Source organism: Anopheles maculipalpis, chromosome 2RL, assembly GCF_943734695.1.
Source record: "Anopheles maculipalpis chromosome 2RL, idAnoMacuDA_375_x, whole genome shotgun sequence".
NCBI lineage: Eukaryota > Metazoa > Arthropoda > Insecta > Diptera > Culicidae > Anopheles > Anopheles maculipalpis.
The window spans coordinates 86,490,502-86,509,966 of NC_064871.1; the positions used below are offsets into that span (position 1 = coordinate 86,490,502).

The window sequence follows — 19,465 nt, forward strand, 5'->3', positions numbered from 1 at the left end:
TAATGCCCAACGTTCTGCATATTGGTGTGCGCCTGTGTGAGTGTGTGTGTGTGTCCAGAAATGGGAGAAACGTTAGCGCGAATTAGATTATTGCTATTTTAATCAGCCCTATCTGTATAATATCATTAGTAAATAATTGGTCTTTTGGCGTCTAAATAGTAGATCTTTTCGTCTAAATAGTAGAACTGGAAGTGAAATGCGAACGAAATTAATAACCCAATGCTTTCTCGTGCAGTTGTACAAGCGATTTGATCGGGTACGTAGGAATTCGGATCGATCTGTATTTACATTACGCGTGAAGCGTGAAGTATTTGCTACTGGACAGCGAAGATTCTAAATGAACAGGTCTGATAAGGCTATTTCGCTGGACTTTATAACTCTGGGGTGTATAACGACATCATCCAGTAAGCAGAATTAGCTGACACGCTACGGGTTAATCAAGTCAAGGACAGCCATAAATGGCAAGCCTCTTGTAGTTGTAGTACCAAAGAAGACGAAGATGTTGATGATGATAACGTCAGAGAACTCAACTCAAAGGAAACTCAAGTAAAAATCGCAAGCAAAAACATTTGCACTTCATTTGTTTTTACTGCTCGAATTCATCAATAATACAGCAAAGATTCCTTGAGAGGTAAAACTCGATTAGGATCAGTATCATGTAGGCGAGCATAACCAAATATAAGACTCTTTTTGGGAGTATTGTTTAATTGGTTAATACGCAATACCTAATCAATTTAAGAGTAAAAACAGACGATAACAATCTATTCTTTAATAAAAATAACCACATACTAAAGATCATTGACAGCTGTCAATCAAGAATGACTCCAACGAAAACTAGATGTACTTAGCTTTCATCAAACTATATCGTTTTCATCAACATCAGCTCATCAGCTCAGCCCTTGATTTGTTTGAATAATTCGCAAACAAATATGACATTCAAATCAGCGCAGGAAAATAATTAATACAGCCATCCCAAACGCCTTCACCCGGGCCAGTGTCAGCAGGAATAACAAACCTCCTCATTCACCCGATTTCGGTCGCTCGGTGCGGTGTATCTGTTTATCAGACGGGATTCGTACCTCGTGCTTTAAATTAAGTTAATGCAACCGAAACTAATGCAATGCAATTGCCAATGTGCAAATTAACGTTCGCTTACGGTCAGCTGTAATTAATGCTATCACCACCACTACATACAACACCGCCAAAATCAGCCTAGGCACCGCTGTGTCATGGAACACCGTTCGATGAATATTCTATGCACCTGTTTGTGCTTAGCTAAGCCTCGCACTGCAAACATCTGCATCCCCTTGCCTGCAGTTTTAAAACCCTCCCTCAAACACGGTGGCTGTTTCTGATGAACTGTTAAATGTTATTTTTGGTTGTTTGCTGGCAGAATGTTAAATTCCACAACCAAACCCAAAACCCGTCCAACACACTGGCAGTAGCTACGTTACGAATTGTTTTGCGTTAAATTATTACCGATACAGTTGCATACGCCATAATCAGGTTTCGGTACGCATAAAAGATCTCGAATCTCAACACGGTAGATGTATTAATGATTACACGTGTGTGCGTTAGTCGTGCGGGAGATACCCTTCAGTTGGAAACTTTTCCAGCATCCAAACACCAAGCAACATCAGCAGCAGTAGTAGTAGTAGTAATGATTGGTAACCCACCTGCGCTTGAAAGCTGCCTATTAATTGGTGCAAGCATATGCACCGCGCAACAAATGATGATTGCAGCGCAAATTGCAAAACCCCAACATGTCCCCGTGCACGGTTGTCGGCAACATCAAAGCATCGTCATCTCCGCGCACAAGTGCATTCATTCGGAACGGAAAACTCTGGGCAAGATAAAAGCACATTTTTGCCCTGCTGTGGAATTGGAAAATACGCGTACGGGCGACAATCGATGAACAATAATTATCTGCACCTTTTTTGTTTTGTTTGTGCTGGACATTGTTGAGCTTATTAAGAAGCGTCAGGTTCCAGTGAGGGGGGGGGGGGCTATTTTCCATGCTGGATGGAAATATTTTCCATGGATTTTTTTCTTTTTCAGAAAATTCTTCTCAAATGAAATTATGCTTGAATTCTTGCCAATGCTACACGCTGGAAATACAACGCCTGCAAAGTATGCAAAATATATATTTTTTTGAAATTACTTCATAAACTGACGGATTCTTTATTCGTCAGTTTTCGACGATTCGCTCTAACTTATTATTAGGACTCGTTTTTAGAGCCTTACTTTAAAAATAATATAGTTTTTTGAGGAAGGTGGAGAGAACACTTCAAACAGATGACGACTTTAGTAGCTTTATCTTGTTTCTTAACTTGTGTCTTGTATGTTAATGAAATAAGCTTAGCAAGGGAATCAGGGAATAAGGGAATTTATTCAAAATAATTAGAATTATTCACGAGTTTCTTGCGTTGTGTTGATTTGCTGGACTGGAGTTTAAATCTCATCTAGAGCTTTCCTTGATGGTGGGTTTCGACTATCCCGTGCACTACATGGCTATCAGCAAATATTGTAAGCCATTTTGATGGCCCCTACAAGGTCGTCAAACCAAGAAGAAGTGTTGATTTGCTCTCTAGCTAACAGGTTGCAGATTGATGCTCCGGAGTCGAGTTGCACCACAAAACAGGATCGAGATGGCGGATGTAATCCTTGGCATACGAACGTTTGGTGTGTATAACTTAACATTGTGGTCTCAGCGGTCTTCAAACGGTAGGACCGGGGCTCAAATCCCATCCGAACCGTTCCCCCGTATTGAGCACTGACTAGCCAACTACAAGGTATCGGCAAGTCTAGTAAGCCATTCCGATGGCTGGCGTGAACGTAGAGGAGGTCGTTAAGCTAAGAAGAAGGCATCAGAATCGTCTTCTTTTATTTGTTTAGACACTTTTTTATTTTATTTCTCTCACTTCTTGCTCTCTATACATCACATTTTCCTTCCTTAACCTCTAGAAATTAAAAATTTCCCAAATAGTGGCACTTTCATCCGTATAGTCACTTCCGCTAACTCTTAAAACACCATCCAAAAGCTTCCCGGATATCACTTGTTGCACGGAATTCAATATCAATGCAACCGATTCGTTCGCAATCGTTCCTGAACCACTCGATACGCTAGTCCTCCACTATTTTTGGAGACTCTTTTTCTCCGTTTTTCTTTTTTCTTACACCAATTAGGGAACATCCATCAACCGGAAGGCAACTAATTTATGCTAGCTCACCGGGCTGCTCATGCTTTATGTATATGCAAATGGCCAAAAAACGGTAAGTAGAAAACCGTTGCAGCTGGCCAACTCTTCGTGCTGATGGATGCCGCTAGTGCTTGCCACCACTTTACCAGCTTCGATGTATATTTGCGGACACTTTATGTGGAGCGCGCGTGTGTGTGTGTGTGTGTGTGTGTGTGTGTGTGTGTGTGTGTGTGTGTGTGTGTGTGTGTGTGAAAAGCAATTCTCAAAAGTACCTCTCCTATCCCTTTTACGAAACTATTACCCTTGGGGATACTGGCTAGGCTCCTGCAAAAAGGGCAAGGTTGAGGATAAAATCGAATGGATGTAAGCAGCACCGAGAAGCTTCATGCAGACACACGTGCAGCTATGTCCTCACGGAAGCAGGAAACGGTGCGAAAGGTATACAATCCAATTTTCTGTTCTGAAAACTTTTCTGCAGAACGGTAAGACCAGCAGTACCGGCAGAACAGCAGGACACAGGACGCTGCTTCTCTATCGGTCAAAGCACACTGAAAGCTACCAATGCAGATGGTAAGAGTTTAACGGATGACCACGTTTTAGAAGTTTGCGTATGGAGTTTCTCATCCAATTGGGCAGGTTTCGGAAGGATGCCTTTTTAGGCTTTTTGGAACCGAACGATGCTCACCCCTGGCCCAACAACAACCCGTGGTTATTAATACGGCTGTCCGTATGGTAAAACCACTTGACGAAAGTTACTAGCTGATGAGTTGGTGTGGAAGCTTGCTACTTGCACCGGTAAGCGTACCAAAGCTAATCGATCACGATCGATCCCACAGTCAGCTGCAACAGTATTGCGCATGTAACGGGGTTACAATAGAGCTTTTGTTAGGCATTTGAGTCAATTAACCTCTTTTGTCCTGGCAGCTTAGAAACGAACGTCTATGTGTGAAGTGTTCCCTCGGACGAATACTACTACGCTGGGCTGAAGAGTTCAATTCACAACTAATCCAATAACGTGGAAGCTGCCTGCCGTGTGCTTTATTTGTACGGACTTCTGGCAACGGATAGCCAGAAGTCCTGTCTAATAGACTCAAGCGAAAAGTTCAAGCCTTCGTGATGCAATTTTCACCAAAATTACATTGATCCTTTGGATCGAGCACATGGACCGCACGTGGTGGGCTTGTGTCGATGATGTGTTTACAGAAATTAATACCTAAATGAAGCTGTCTGAAAGGTTTTCTTCCGGATTCTCCCGCTGCATTTACTTACCGCAGCATGTACGTATCCTTATCCGGTAGGGGGTAGAAGCTTTTTTAAATATAAAAGTTTAGAGCTACAAACTCACACCAACAGACACACATAAAAATACATATGAAAGTCTTGACAGCCTTAAGGCGTATGGCGCCCATACGTATGGGCGTATGGCGTATAACCTGGCCCTGGACTGGTGCTAATGTTCATCATACCAAAGTTTTTCGTATGAGGAAAAAATCCTGAGGACCTTCGACAGAGCCCTAGTGGAAAAGAAAAATAAATATATGTATTAAGTGTATAGTAAAGCACCGGTGGCATTCCAGCATTTTTTATGGTCGATGATAGCAAGACCAAACTTCAGAACATTAACCTCCCCATGCTAGTGATGGCGATGATGATGATGACGATGATGATATTGTAAAACAAAAGTTTCTCGACAACCAAGTCGATAAACACCGAAAGCTATACCCCGATGGATGTCTGGCCCTCCCGCTTGCCAATAGCTTGACCTCCACACATGCTTTCCCCGCCTCTCTTGGTGGCCATTCCACTCGACTTTCGGAGTGTTACTTTGCATCTAATATTTTAATGTGCCAACTCCAGATACAAAACCGGCATAAAGGGAGGGGAGTGGATGTATATCACTTCACGACAAGCTTCGCATACATGACTTTATCCCATAGAAAAACAGCAGGTTCAACATCTGACCTACGTGCACGACATGGTCACGATCGAAGCCGTCTAGGTTTCAGATAGAATATAGGATTAAAAGTTGAGCAACGCATAAGCTCGTTCGGAATCACAAAAAATAATATCCTGCCAGCGAACTTTCGAAGGCTTCGGGTATGGTCCTCTTCCTTCGGATGGGACCTGTGTGAGTGAGAAGAATTTCCCAAGCCATCAGTAATATCAGCATTGCGAAAAAAAAACATTACCCATACGAGATGATGTGAATGGATAGGAGTGTCATCTAACGTGGATTACGGTAACATCCGGATACAACTGATGAAGGATTTTCTCACAAGAGAAATGTTTATCGTGATAGCAGCAAAAATGACGGTTGATTGTTTTAATCAAACACCCCCACCACCGATAGCTTCCTGTCTAATGCATGTTAATTAGGTCAATATCCGGTTCACTTATCATTATCGATCTTTAGCCACATTTCAAGCAGAGGACAGATCAACTTCTGGAACTACTCGCCTGCAAGCATCCTGATTGATGCAGCATTAGGCGCACTCGAACGGAGAATGTAACGTTGGAATACTAAAGGCAATTAGAAAGCCAAAGTCATCCTCCCCCATGATGTAATATGCAACCTGCCTGTCGCAAGGAGTTTCCACTAGTTTGCCCTTTCGCCGGGAGTTGAGTCGGGGATTGTTTATTGTTTTGTGTTGCTAATCGATTTTGCACAGTTGGGCTGTTATTAGCATAATCCTACAAATTGCATTTGCATCACGCGTCTACGATTTTGGTTTCTCGGGACAGGGTTTCGATTGTGGTAATCATTTCAATCTGAATTTGGAATTTGGTATTTCTTTTTTAAATTAATAAATAATTATAATTTAGACTAGCTAGAGCCTTCCGATGATTGAGCGTTATGAAGGAAGCATCTTCTAGAATAAAGAATCTTTTCACATGGTCCATGGTCGGATCGATATCGATCGGAAGGTTTTTTTTTTTCATCTATTCCACTCCATGTAAAATTTAGTCAAGACCATGCTAAAAAACCGGAACGTTTTATTTTTGCCACAGGCTTTATTAACACCTTTTTAACAACCCATTGAGGAAAGCTCCCTCACTTGGCAGTTGGGTGTTGTTTCGCACTTTCGTTCAATTTTGAATTTCTTCGTTAAGTTTGTTCGTTCGTTCAATTTTCGTTCAACTCATGCCCGTCAAACAAACGTCACCTTCTCGCGTTTTGTAGCGTTCGCCAGTCCGGTGTGGAAAACGTTGTTAATTCCCTATTTTTCAACAAAAAACCGTAAATTTTCACCATAAACATGGTGCATTACGTGAAAATGGAAGACGGCAAGGTGATGCCGATGCAGGAAATGTTGAAAAGTATCGAACGGTGAGTGTAATTCGTTGCTTAAATGCGGCAACCCTAACCTGCACGCACGGATTGTTTACGTTGCTGACTGTGGCTTTCCGCTCCCACTATTCCCATCGCTTTGCAGCTACAACCCGGAACATCTGAAGGTAATCGAAGCGTACGTCGAGGAGCAGGCACGCGAAAACCAGTACGATCTGGAGGCGAACCTGGCCTGCCTAAAGCTGTACCAGTTCAATCCACAGCTGCTGAACCTGAACATTACGTACATCATCCTGCTGAAAGCGCTGACCAACTTCCCGCACACGGACTTTGTGCTGTGCAAGTGTTTGCTGCTGCCAGCTCAGATGAACGATGAAACGGTGAAAGAAATCATCTATCTGGCCAACATACTAGAGAAGTGCGATTTCTCACTGTTCTGGTCCCGCGTTACCCAGCATCCGGAAAACTTCCAAAAAATCAACGGTTTTTACGATTCGATCCGGAAGTTTGTGTGTCATGTTGTAGGCATCACATTCCAGACGATTGACCGCGGGTATTTGATGCGATTGTTGGGCAATGTGGAGGAGAACGTGCTACGGGCGTGGCTGAAGCGTTACGGTTGGAAGGAGGAAGGTGGTCTGGTTATGATCGCCTCCCAGGAGGATAAGATTAAGACGAAGCACATCAATGAGAAGATTGAGTTCGATAATCTGGCTCCGTTGATGGCCAACTGCTTGTAAGATGGTGTAATGCCGGAAGTATGGCGAGGGAATGGAATAAATAACAACCAATTCTTCACTTCGTAATGCTACTGGCTTTTAAATGATTTATCTGGACGACATTTGTGTATATGTGGATGGTTCGTTTATTTTATCCTACATCTACTAAACCGGCTTAAATGCTAATTGTACAAACGCCCAACATCGCCCCCTCTTCATTCGATTTCAATCACCGCTCCCACCTTGGTAAACGCTTCCTTCAGCTTTTCGGCCTCATCCTTCGGAATATCCTCCTTCACGACGGTCGGCGCACTTTCGACAAACTTCTTCGCCTGCACCAGATTCATGCCCTCGAGCAGATTCTTCACCTCCTTAATGAGCGCCACCTTCTGCTTCTCGTCAAACTTGACCAGCTTCACCTTGAACGTCGTTTTGACCACCTTCGGTGCAGCTTCCTCTTCGTCCGCTGTAGCCGGTGCAGCACCAGCTCCGGCAGCAAATGCACCAAATCCGGCCGGCATCATGGCCGTATCGGGCAGGTTTAGCTTTCGCTTCAACAACGTACTCAGCTCGGACACTTCTAACAGATTTAGCTGAGCGATACTGTCGACGATGGACACTAGCTTCGGGTCAGCCGGCTTTTCCGTCCCTTCCGGCACCGGTATCGAGAGCTTTGCCGATCCGGCCGATGCAACTGCTGCTTCCGCATGCCGGACGGCGTTCGATGTGATGTGGCGGGTGAGGGATGTAACGCGGGAAAACTGGCCAACTGTCCTTAGGGCAAACATTTTCCTTGTTGTGTGGCTATATTGCAGATGGAAATTGTGCAAAAAATAAAGTGTAATCCCGGATAGTCCAAATTTTTCTACCAACAGCACGCGAAACAAGTTGTGTTGTGACAGCTGTGACGTAACCGAAACAGTGCTGCCAGTGTCAAACGTCAACAATCAAAATGTTTTTTTTTTTATCTTATTTTCTACTCCAAATCATGCGACAAATTTCTGAATTTATCCACATTTGATGAATTTTTAGAAAAATATAGCATACTTTTTCATTTAAATCCGTTTGAATCATCCTTGACTTGACAATAAATAATTACTTTTTTCAAAATTTCCCGTTACCGATTGCTGTCAATAGAAATGATGCAACCGATTTTGAACCGATTCAGTTCTAATTCAAACAAACTGTCAACTGTCAACAAACTGCAACGACTTTGCTGCGCATTTTTATCAACTGTGTGTATGTGCAAGCGTGCCCTTAAAAAAGTAGAATTTTGGTGATTTCTAATAAAAAATATTACATTTAAACAGTTGCAACGCGATTATAAACGAGTGATTCATCCCGGAAAAAACAGTTTCAGTGTGTTGTGCGTCAAAATTTCAACCCGCAGTACGGTTTTGGTTAGTGAGTTAGATTGGCCTGTTTTGGCGTGATGCTTGCTGTACAATTTGGCGTCTATTGATGTGGTGCTAGCGGCCGTTGTTGATTATCTGTGAACCGATCAAGCATGAGCTCAAGAGGAAAACGATCATCTGTAAGCGTTTATTTGGAGAAAAGTACTACCGTGGAACTAATAACGGTCGATTGTTGTTTTTTTTATAGATCCTTAAAAAACAGCAAACACTACCACCTACATCCAATGGGCGTGCTAGTCCGGTAGCATCACTGTCTAGTGCGTTTAAAAGCGGTAGAAAGATCGAATTTAACCGTAAAAAATCCGTCAAGTGAGTAGAAAAGGATATGCTTTCTGTGTATGTGTGTGCAAAAGTGGCTTTTCGTTGTGTTTACTTTACGTTTACCTTTACCTTGTTTTAAGGGAATTTTTGGTCGGGGAAGATGTGGACACTATCTGGGGCAATTCGTACGAAGTGTCCACCGACGGTACTCCTTCCGGTGGGCTGGACGATGCAACACTAGCCAATAGTACCTCCCCAAGCATAACGATCGATGAGCAGAATAAGGAAAATCGATCACATAATCAACCTGCCACGGTTGGGGACGATTCGTTGCGGCGTAATTCAATTAACGCCATCAACACCAGCTGGGATCTATCGATCACGATAGCGGACGATGAAAGACGAAGAATACGGAGCGAAACGTCGGCCGTTTTCTCGCAAAGTCTAAACACAACCGAACGATTGCTGGTGGAACCGTTTGCTGTACCGCAGGCTCCCGGTAACGTGAGGATAAAGTTGAACGGTTTGCCAGTGCCTGATGACACCGAAGTGCAGGCAATGGATATAAGCCCGATCAAGTCGAACGTTCTACCATCACCATCGAAATCGCCCAGGAAGATGATTTACACCTTTCCTAAGCAAGCCATGTTCGTGGAAATAAATGACGTTCCGAGTGTTAATGCGACGGAAAATTCGGCATCGCTTCGACCATCCTGGCGTACCGCTACATCCGGAGCGGGCAGCTCATACAACGAAGTGTCGGAAACATGGAACTCGCACCCACATGCCGCTTATCATCAAAGAATGCTAGCACAAGCGCCGGACAGTACGGCGGATACGGCAAACATTAGTTCCGAGGTGGACACAACGATCGCACTTACAAACGCCATGACGAAAGTGCTTCAATCGTGCTCGAACGAATCAATCCAAAAAGCGGTCGCCAATATGGATCTGGACGAATCGACGACGACAACCATCCCGACAAACGCGCTGGCGCGTGCTAGACCTTCGTTTTTACCGTCCAATCCGCGTGTCGATTGTGTCAATGAATCGCAACTCGATGTTGGTGCCGATCGAACGCCAATAAGTACTAGAGAGCAGGAAAAGGACATACCGTCAGCAGATATATCATCCCCATTGGAAGGACACGCCGTACGTGATAGCTTATCGTTTGATAATCTTTCACTCCTGAATGATATTAAACAAAGGGAAGAAGATACACACAAACTCGATTCCTTGGATCAGCAGCAAAGCCAGCAGATCGGGATGGAAAAATCTTCAGTAGAAGGTAAGCGAGAAACGCTTACAATTGATTTTGGATTGTCTTCTTTAAGCATGAACGGGAGACCTAGTTCACCCGAGATCCCGGTCGTTATTGAGCCAAGAATACTACGTCCACCACTGCCACCTCGTATGTTGCTCGAGCTCGCTAATGATAAGAAGGAGATGAAGAAAATGGACGTGAAAAACGAATCCGATACTCCCAGAATGACTTTAAGTCGCCAGAAAGCACTTGTAATCGAAGATCTGGATGAAAATAGGGCGGGCTACAAAAAATCGCTCGTTCCGATGGATATCTCACCGAGAGGAGAACAACACATCACCAGCAAACCATCCCGTACTTCGATTCATTCGCGAATGACAGCTAACATGGTAGAATCTCCAGAGCAACCACGACAAACCAATCGCTCAACGGTTTTCCTTTCTAACGAGATCGTGCTGGACCATCATGTGGGATTCCTCGGTAAGCCACGCGATACAGTCGTGTGCGATGAAAAAATGGAACTGACGGCATACGTTACTCCCACACGACATACCGACTACGGGCACCAGGAACTCATACTGGATGAAATGACAGGAAGATTTATGAAACGTTCGACCGTTCTCGGTACCATCTCGATCGATGAATCCTCTGCGGAATGTTGTTCTCCTCATTCACCCCAAACAGCGCTTAACAACTATCGAAAAACGGTTTATCCTTTAGACCGAATAATTGAAGACACGAAAACTCATCCCGATCGGCAAACGATCGTTTGCAACGAAAGTATGGCGCTGGATAAGTGTGCAACGCCTACGTCAACGAAATCTGGTAAGGAATCTTCTTCAATTTCGTGCGTTGTTTATGGACGGAACGTGGATGAGCTTTCAATCCACGCTACACGCGGCAATAATGTGGTGGATATGACATTTGCTCGTCCAACTTCACTTGCTTCCAATTGTCGTCGTACCTTAATGCAGGAGGAAAATATGGCCATAGCGGAAGGGACAGCTAGTAATAGTTCTCTGGCCACAAGATCAGAACGCTTAACGACACATGCTCCACATGCGATGGAAGAAACCGAAACTACCGTGGAAATTTGCCCGAAGAAAAGCACTGGCACCAATACCCGGAAGAGCAATGTTAATGCGGAAGCCATGGAGCTAACTTTGGTGGAAAAATCGAAATGCATACCGGAAGAATTTCGAGAGGTTCGGCACACAATGTACGCCACTGAGGTAATGGATGAAAGCAAAGTAGAGCCTGCTTTGTGCGTGCGGATGGATACGATCGGGCACGCTGAGTGTGTGGATCTTTATAAGCCACCCGTCATGCAAAAATCAAGAATCCCTCGACTGAAAAGCCATCTGCGGGAGGATATGCAGGACATTCCGGACAAGCCAAGATATTCCATATACGAACGGGCCGATATGGACGTTACGAAGGTTGGCGATCGGTCGGAATTGCAATCGGACGAAAGAGATTCGACTGTCCATTTGAGGAGTCAAATTAAATCGAGACTTTCCGTGTACAACCAAGAACCCATGAACGCTACCAATATTTGTGAAGATCAACCCAATTATACCTTCCTGGGACGAGAATCGATTGCGGGCGATAACGAAGATGTCCCACCTGTCACTGATACACACGACAAAACTGTTATAATGGATGAACAAGATATGAAAGTCAAACCTAGACATACCACACACCTACAAGAAGCGATGTACATCGAAGCTCCGAACGATATTACTAACTACAACACCTTTTTGGAGCAGTATGAATCTTCCCATGCCACTGCTACAACGCACCAGATGGACCTTTTGCAGGAGAAAGCCTTCAATTCTACGCGACTTTCCAGGGCATGCGAACGGGAGGATGATCGCTCAAGGTCGGTAATTCATACGAGACTTTCATCGTACCGTGTAGAGGCGATGGATGAAACCACTGGCGATCAGATAACACCACCGGATCAGATTTGCCCGATGAATATGCCAGAGAAAAAACCATTTTCCAGAGCAGAGCTCGATTCTCCGATGCATATGTCACCGGTTATAGATATTGCCCGCAAATCAGTAGGAGGACACAACTCTAGGAAAACCGTTTATTATCCGGAAGAATTGAATAGTGAGCCAGAGAGTCAGATGCGAAAATCTGACCTACAAAGAATAGCCAAGCAAAGCGATCCGATCGATATGGAGGGAATTTCAGTGCTCGAAAGTGACGCAATTGATCCGAAAAGTGAAAGAGATGCTGCTGCTGCTGCTGCTGCTATGCGTGGGACAATTTTCTTCAATAATCGTTCCGCAGGTTCTGTGGAACCAAGCACTAAGAAGCAATTAAGTAATCGACTCTCGATTTACGACGCAGCGGCAATGATCGAAGAAACTGTGCCGATCGATTACGCTAAACTAAAGCAACGACAAGCCTCAAGAATTACGAGCGCAGAGCGTAAAAGTAACGATTGTATGGAGGAAACGATCGTTCCGGATAACATACGGGTGGAGCGTGATGCAAAATACGTCCGACAATCGGTTGGTAAAATGGCATCACCTATCGTGTGTCCTGCGGAACATCCACCGGCTATCGATCCTTATCTGCAACACGACCCTGGTACACCAGTGTATGGAACGGAAGAAACAATGGAAGTGGCGACTGCGTTAATCAAAACGTCCAAACAAATAATTCGAAGCAGACAAACGATCCATCAACCTGCAAGTATGGATTTGACGCTGGTTGACAGAGGAACTGTAACACCACCCCCTGTGTCAGCTCACCGTGTTACTATATATGATGCGACTAAAGCGATGGACGAAACACCACCATATAAAGGCCCGGAAATAGCTAAAAATGCTGCCCAGCGACGAACTGCGCGTCAGACAATTTTAATTTCTCAAGATATGGACGTCGAAGACGTGGAGGAAGACAAGAAGGTGGAACAGGAGGAGCAGCAACAGTCCTTCACTCTATCGATGTTGCCTCGTGAAACGACCGAGGATTGTATCCCTCGCTCGGCATCGATCCTACCAAAACGAACATTTTCCAACATTCCACCGTCGCTTGACAGCTGTTCCGAGGTTAGGAAACCCAGTCTTCCGGACTATGGTCCAGAGATGAATCGTCAGCTGTCGCAAACATCCGAAAGGCAAACTGTAACCAGGAATGATTCACGTGCCTTCCACGTACAAGATCTTAGTGACATCTCCATGTCTACCTCGACGATGCAGCCAGAGCTAGCGATCCCGTGCATCGGAAACATTACTGCCGGTATGATGAGTATACGCGAATTACCGGAAGCCTTGCCTTCTGCATCGTTCCAAGAGCAGAGCAATTCCGTGTCCGTTATCTGTCGTGTTCAAGACGTCCAAGAAGAACCGATCGGTCATCACACGATGGCATTTATATCGACACGACCAAACAACGGCGCAAGTGATGATGAGTTTTACGATGCGGAAGAAGGGGAAGCAGCAACTGATCCTCTATCGCTGACGAAATCACGCCATCTAACGATGAAGTTTATCGATGTGGGGCAGTTGGAGCAGACCGGATACAGCACTGTGGCGCCAGTTCCCGGTCCATTTACAGCAAGTAAGCGGGTTCATGCTCAAGTTCTTAACTCACCGTTTTTCAACCGTCCTACTGAGGAGGACCAGGTGGTAGACCCACTACAAATGACAAACTTACGACAATCGCTACAGATGGATGTAGAGCATACACCGCATGGTCCAATCAAAAAGCGTCCCCGAACTTCCTTTGAAATGCAACCTCAAAAGGAAATTACTGTTGACGATCCATCTCCAACGCCTGAAGCTGCCCCGGCGGACGTTGAAGAACTCATCATCAAAGAAGAACGACAAACGCTAGCAAATTTTCCAGCGCACGAAACACTCATTCACGATCCATCCGTGTTTGTGATGGAAGAACAAAACTTACTAGACGACGAATCGGATATTGCGTGCACTTCCCTGACAGAGGAGCACGAGAATGAACATTTTTCGAACAAGCAATCGTTAACGCCACCACCTTCCTCGTCACGACCACCAGCAGTGTGCAAGCTTACGGAGCTATCGTACTACAAGAACTTTGCTAACTTGACGATCGACACGTTCGATTCGGGTAATGAGGAGGCATCGCTAACACCCGACGATATGTCCGATTCGGTAGTACATCATCAAGAGCAAGAAGAGGCGCTTGTGGCAGAATGTATTTCCGTTAGCGATGAAGATTCGCTTATCGTTACACCACCAAAGGTACCGCTAGCGAGTCATGGGCGTGGAATATTGGACGGCATTTTGAACTTTGCCACTCGACCAGCGGGCGAGGAGGATGTACTCGAATCGACCATTGCCAGTGAGATTATGTACCAAATCCGGCAGAAGCATCCGATCGTGAGGTATCCTTGCTGTGGTATGCAGACCGAGTGTCTTTGCCGGATGCGTAGAGAGCTGAAGCGCCAACAGGAGGTGTCGAATGTGGTGTGGAATCGATGGTGTAGTAAGTTGGAGACGATTAAGCAACGCATACCGAAGGTGCCGGATGAGTCGAAGCGAAATGAGGAGAAGCTGTGTCGAACGATCGAGGAACAGATTGAGGAGTTGAATTGGAGGTTGCTGCGTGGCAAGTTGGATGAAAGTTTCCTGTTTGTGCAGGATGAGCTGAGCAGGGAGGATGTATCGAGACGACGGAGTAGGACGACTGCCAGCGGACACTACCCGGAGACGCCCAGTCTTGTGTTTTTGGCGGAAAATTTAAGAAGGTAAAAAGAGAAATTGAAAACTTTTTTTGCCTAAATTCTTCACTGTTAGACTAACGTTTTTGTTTTGTCTTTCTCTCAATAGCTTCCTGTCGGAAGAATCGTACGTAGACTGCAGTCCACCGCCAGGCGCTCCGATGCCAAGGATCCCGCGTATCACACAGCTGATTGCAAATAAACTTTCCACCGACCCGAACACTCACTGGCAGCTGGACTGTTCGGAGGAAAGGGATGGAGTGCTTCTGCTACGCCACCGTACCCTTCGGAGTTTCGTCCTATCGATACAGCTGGCACCACCTCGAACGAAAAACGTACAGAGCGGAAGCATAACCGAAAATTGGCGCTTAGAACGCATCCAAGTGCGCGAATGTCAGCAAGAGTATGTCCACTCACCGAAGCTACTGCTAGCGCACATCGAGTTTATGCGTGTGGCAAAGGAAACGACCGAAAGGACACTCCGCTCAACGTACCGTACGGTTGGGGCGCTGATGGGTTTGTGGCATCGTTTCGATGAGCTGCTACAGCGGGTGTTTGATGCTGTTAATCGGCTGCTCACGATCATCCGTAATAACGAAGCACTGCTGTATTACGATGCGTAAGTAAAACGTTTTCTCTTTGGCTAAACACATAAAATAAGTCTTAATCCTTAATACATCTTTTTTTTTTGGCAAAATTCCATTAAACTACTCAACTTAATTAACAAATTAATGACCACAATCTATACATCAGAACTACACCTTGTGTACTCATATGTTATGTTAAAATATCCTTTTTTGCCTTCATACACAGACAAATGGAACGATTCTGCGTGAAAAAATGTTTCCACCGTACGCTCGACGATGGACAAATTGAGGCCAACATACTGCTCGTTAACTTCAGCTGGATCGGAAGCATCGGAGCATCGGGCGTTAGCTTTAAATGGCCTATTGCTGACCCGAGCAAGCTACTACCATCAGCTGCAACTAGCCAGCAACAAGCGATCGCTCCCGGTAGCAATTTCATGTTGCAGGGCGTTGGAACGAACGATAAAGCGGGCCTAATGTTTCTGGAGTGTTTGCTGTGGAATGTGGCAAAGCAGTACGAATCGTGACAGCCTTTTTTCGAGGTAGTTTGCGCTTCTAGTGAATCTTTCTAAAATGCAATTTAACGCTGTAAGTGGATCATACTTTGATCGTTTGTTTATTTTCGATTTTCAATCAATTTGAACTAAATTATCCTTACTTAAGTTACTAAGTGTAAGCACCGATTTGTTTTATTAATGTGCTAACTATCGAGCCATAGGTGTAGCGTAACAGTGTTCTTTCTTATCAACTGGGGAATAAATGTTTAAAAGGAAATGTCGTTTTCCAGAGTGACTGCTGCTCTGCGTTGCTTGATCGTTTCAAATGGTTTGGGGAGTAAATAGGACGGATACCCAAACATATCACGACGGTAAATTGCTTCTTCTTCTTCTTGGCCTGCTTCAGGGTTGAGCACGTATAGATGACATGGCCAGGCCTCCAATCCATTTTCAGAAAACTTGATTTAGGGTCGACTGCAGTCGTCCATCCACGGCTGCATCGGTTCTCCGACAGGTTTGACTCCAAACGTGTGCTTCCACACACCCCCTAAGGCAGTCCTTAGCACCCGCCATTCGAAAATTAATTTCGTGTGTTGTTGAAGTCTTCCGGATCGTAGGAGTTCACTGCTTACGTCGTTCTATCACAAGTATTTTGTGTTTTAAATAAATGGTTACAACGGCTGTCTTTCGTATGGTAGCGTTCCATTCCGATCGTAGAACTAAGTGAAGAAAGCGCAGAATCATTACATCAACACCTCTAAAGCTTAGAGGGTCGGTCCGGTGGTGAGGCGACAACGCCAAAGAGAAGATTCTGGTATTCATCTCTTCCAATGGCAAATAAAATTAGAATACAATTTTAAAATAAAAACAAATTCAAATATTGCTATAACGTCCGTAAACGCCAAGCGTCTCCGTCGTTTTGTTTTGACGTGTCATCGTGCCGTGTTGACGTTTGCTACACGCACAACAAAGCGAGAGAGAGAGAGAGAGAGAGAGAGAGAGACAGAGAAATGCAGTGTCGAAGAATAAATAGAATGTAGCGAAGTTTCTTCAAACAAACGATAAAGAACCGTCGGAACAGAATACTGAATCCGCCTCGATTGTTGGTGATTTAGCATAAAAAGGACCCTTCGTAAAAGAAGCACAAAATCATTCCTCATCCCTTCCGGGTGTTCCGTCGGTGGGTTGTGAGTACGGAGGACGTGTCTCCCTCATCAAAAGGAGACGGTCTACGCACTTTCCTTTGTGATATATCGGTGTCCTCGTCTCCATTGATCGATCTCTCTGTGTGTGTGTCGTACCGTACCGAGCAAGGATGCAGAATGTCCTGAATTCTGTCAAGGGCACGGCGCTCGGTGTTGCCGAATATTTAACACCCGTACTGAAGGTATGTCTGGAGGCAACAAGAAACAAAAAAAGCACAGTTTGTTTCCTAATTCTCCTTTTGTTTCGTATACTTCTCACAAAATCAGGAATCAAAGTTTCGCGAAACGGGTGTCCTAACGCCGGAAGAGTTTATTGCGGCCGGGGATCATCTTACCCACCATTGTCCGACCTGGTCGTGGGCTGTTGGGGATGAGAGCAAAATAAAGCCTTATCTCCCGAAAGGTAATTGCATTTTCCTATAAAATCAGCTGACCCATCTAACGAACACACTGATATGCGATCTCGTCCCGGTTTTGGCTTTGTGTGTAGATAAACAATTTCTGATTACGCGCAACGTACCCTGCCGTAGGCGCTGCAAACAAATCGAGTTTGTTGGCGAAGAGAATCTGGTGGAGGAGAACGATCCGGATGGTGGATGGGTCGAAACACATCACTACAATCCGGACGATGCGGGTAGTTCCGGGCTGGAGGAGAAGGTTTGTGAGATGAAGCTGGACAGCTCACGGACTGAGGATGAACCGGCGGCTGATATGGATGATCTGAGGAATCTGGATGATGGCGAGGGAGGAGACGGTGCTGGGGATGAGGATGATGAGGATGGTGCGGCAATTGATATGGATGAGTTTGAGGAGAGCGGTTTGCTGGAAACCGTTGATCCGGTAGGGAACGATTTTTCACAGCAAAGTGCAATTTTACATCATATTTACTAATCTCACGAGACGGATTTTCTCTACTTTTTTCAGTCAAATGCATTGCTACCCGCACCGAATGAAAAGCCCAAACCGGTCGTACCAACCGAGGCGGAAGGTGAGTCTGTGGTACGCACCAGAACATACGATCTTCACATCACGTACGACAAATACTACCAAACGCCCCGTCTTTGGGTGATAGGGTATGATGAAAACCGGAAGCTACTAAGTGTAGAACAGATGTACGATGATGTCAGCCAAGATCATGCGAAGAAAACGGTAACCATGGAAACGCATCCACATCTACCAGGTCCGAACATGGCATCTGTACATCCGTGCAAGTGAGTAAAACGTAAACGTATCAGAAGGGAGATAATTCTGTCGTCTGATTTTGGATTTTATCGATCATTAAGGGCTTTTCACAGAAAAATGCCTTTCACTCTTGTCAGATTTCGTATTCCGATGTCAACATTTGAACAGGAAATTAGTTTTTTTCTTGATACAACGCGCTAAAAAACACACAAACAAATCCCGTATGGCCGGAAAAATGCCGAAAAGAATGATAGCGCGTTCTCCATCGTGTGATAAGCCCTTTAGTGTCCACAAACTAATTTTAAATTCTGTTCCAGGCACGCCGATATTATGAAGAAAATCATCCAAACCGTTGAGGAAGGTGGTGGCGAACTGGGCGTCCATATGTATCTCATCATCTTCCTGAAGTTTGTCCAAACCGTCATACCGACGATCGAGTACGATTTTACGCAAAACTTCAACATTACCAACCACAAATAAGGCGGACGGATTTATCTGGCAAATATGGGGTTGTTAAAGCTATACGCTCCGCTCCGTTCATGTTTTAAGTTTTGATCCACAGTCACGTTCGGTTTATGTTTGTATTTGTTCCCTCCTTTATCTGTTACATTTACGTTTTTCGTTTTAGTGTCCGGTGTGTGTGTGTGTCCCTTGTCTATTTTACCGTTCGTTTCCCTGTGTTCTATTTTACCCGCCGTTAACTGTACGTCCCACAATGATATTTAAACCCCACAGTTATGGCTAAACAGAATAAAGACTATGTTAAAGTGAGGCTAGCGAAATACAAATATGTAATATGCTGCTTATCGAAAAAAGGGCAATCGTATTTGTGTGTTATTGCATTCGAGAAATAGACTTACTTATAATAGTTGACTTGTCTATCCTTTAACCGATGATCTCAATGAGGATATCGTGTCGGACGAGCGGGAAGTGATCGACAGGTGAAACTATTTTACTACAGATCCTCTAAAAATGCCGAGAGCAACTTACGCACTCTAACAGAGATAAATACGCACCATTCGCACCAAAATCATTCGAATCTCAACGGGGTTTGCGGTAAGGCGACGGATTTTCCTATTTGCTGTTCAACATCGCTCTGGAGTGAATTCACCCAAACTCTCCAATT

At 44.7% G+C, this 19,465-nt stretch overlaps 4 protein-coding genes across 4 annotated transcripts; 3 read left to right on the forward strand and 1 right to left on the reverse strand.

Moving 5' to 3' along the window:
• The first annotated feature begins 6,381 nt into the window (after nt 1-6,381).
• Nucleotides 6,382-7,244, forward strand: LOC126568470 (eukaryotic translation initiation factor 3 subunit K). Its single transcript, XM_050224955.1, has 2 exons — nt 6,382-6,528; nt 6,635-7,244. The coding sequence occupies exons 1-2, from the start codon at nt 6,458-6,460 to the stop codon at nt 7,227-7,229; spliced, it is 666 nt and encodes a 221-aa protein (XP_050080912.1). The 5' UTR covers nt 6,382-6,457; the 3' UTR covers nt 7,230-7,244.
• A 96-nt stretch (nt 7,245-7,340) lies between these two features.
• LOC126568508 (uncharacterized) lies at nt 7,341-8,013 on the reverse strand. Its single transcript, XM_050224997.1, has one exon. The coding sequence runs from the start codon at nt 7,994-7,996 to the stop codon at nt 7,424-7,426; it is 573 nt and encodes a 190-aa protein (XP_050080954.1). The 5' UTR covers nt 7,997-8,013; the 3' UTR covers nt 7,341-7,423.
• Nucleotides 8,014-8,684: 671 nt separating this feature from the next.
• LOC126567726 (uncharacterized) lies at nt 8,685-15,982 on the forward strand. The gene is made up of 5 exons (XM_050223993.1): nt 8,685-8,742; nt 8,811-8,932; nt 9,025-14,895; nt 14,978-15,487; nt 15,682-15,982. The coding sequence occupies exons 1-5, from the start codon at nt 8,716-8,718 to the stop codon at nt 15,980-15,982; spliced, it is 6,831 nt and encodes a 2,276-aa protein (XP_050079950.1). The 5' UTR covers nt 8,685-8,715.
• Nucleotides 15,983-17,265: 1,283 nt separating this feature from the next.
• On the forward strand, nt 17,266-19,421 carry LOC126568343 (ubiquitin-like-conjugating enzyme ATG3). Its single transcript, XM_050224804.1, has 6 exons — nt 17,266-17,339; nt 17,425-17,560; nt 17,648-17,997; nt 18,082-18,368; nt 18,657-18,820; nt 19,401-19,421. Exons 1-5 carry the CDS (start codon nt 17,268-17,270, stop codon nt 18,817-18,819), a joined length of 1,008 nt encoding a protein of 335 aa, XP_050080761.1. The 5' UTR covers nt 17,266-17,267; the 3' UTR covers nt 18,820; nt 19,401-19,421.
• Nucleotides 19,422-19,465: the final 44 nt, after the last annotated feature.

Bases quoted from the DNA above. Each gene is read 5' to 3' on its own strand.
- LOC126568508 (XM_050224997.1), bottom strand. From the start codon at position 7,996: ATGTTTGCCCTAAGGACAGTTGGCCAGTTTTCCCGCGTTACATCCCTC.
- LOC126568470 (XM_050224955.1), top strand. From the start codon at position 6,458: ATGGTGCATTACGTGAAAATGGAAGACGGCAAGGTGATGCCGATGCAG. The intron at 6,529-6,634 runs GTGAGTGTAATT...ATCGCTTTGCAG, and splicing joins ATGTTGAAAAGTATCGAACG to CTACAACCCGGAACATCTGA.
- LOC126567726 (XM_050223993.1), top strand. From the start codon at position 8,716: ATGAGCTCAAGAGGAAAACGATCATCT. The intron at 8,743-8,810 runs GTAAGCGTTTAT...TTTTTTTTATAG, and splicing joins CAAGAGGAAAACGATCATCT to ATCCTTAAAAAACAGCAAAC. The intron at 14,896-14,977 runs GTAAAAAGAGAA...TTCTCTCAATAG, and splicing joins TTGGCGGAAAATTTAAGAAG to CTTCCTGTCGGAAGAATCGT.
- LOC126568343 (XM_050224804.1), top strand. From the start codon at position 17,268: ATGCAGAATGTCCTGAATTCTGTCAAGGGCACGGCGCTCGGTGTTGCC. The intron at 17,340-17,424 runs GTATGTCTGGAG...TCACAAAATCAG, and splicing joins ATTTAACACCCGTACTGAAG to GAATCAAAGTTTCGCGAAAC. The intron at 17,998-18,081 runs GTAGGGAACGAT...TACTTTTTTCAG, and splicing joins TGCTGGAAACCGTTGATCCG to TCAAATGCATTGCTACCCGC.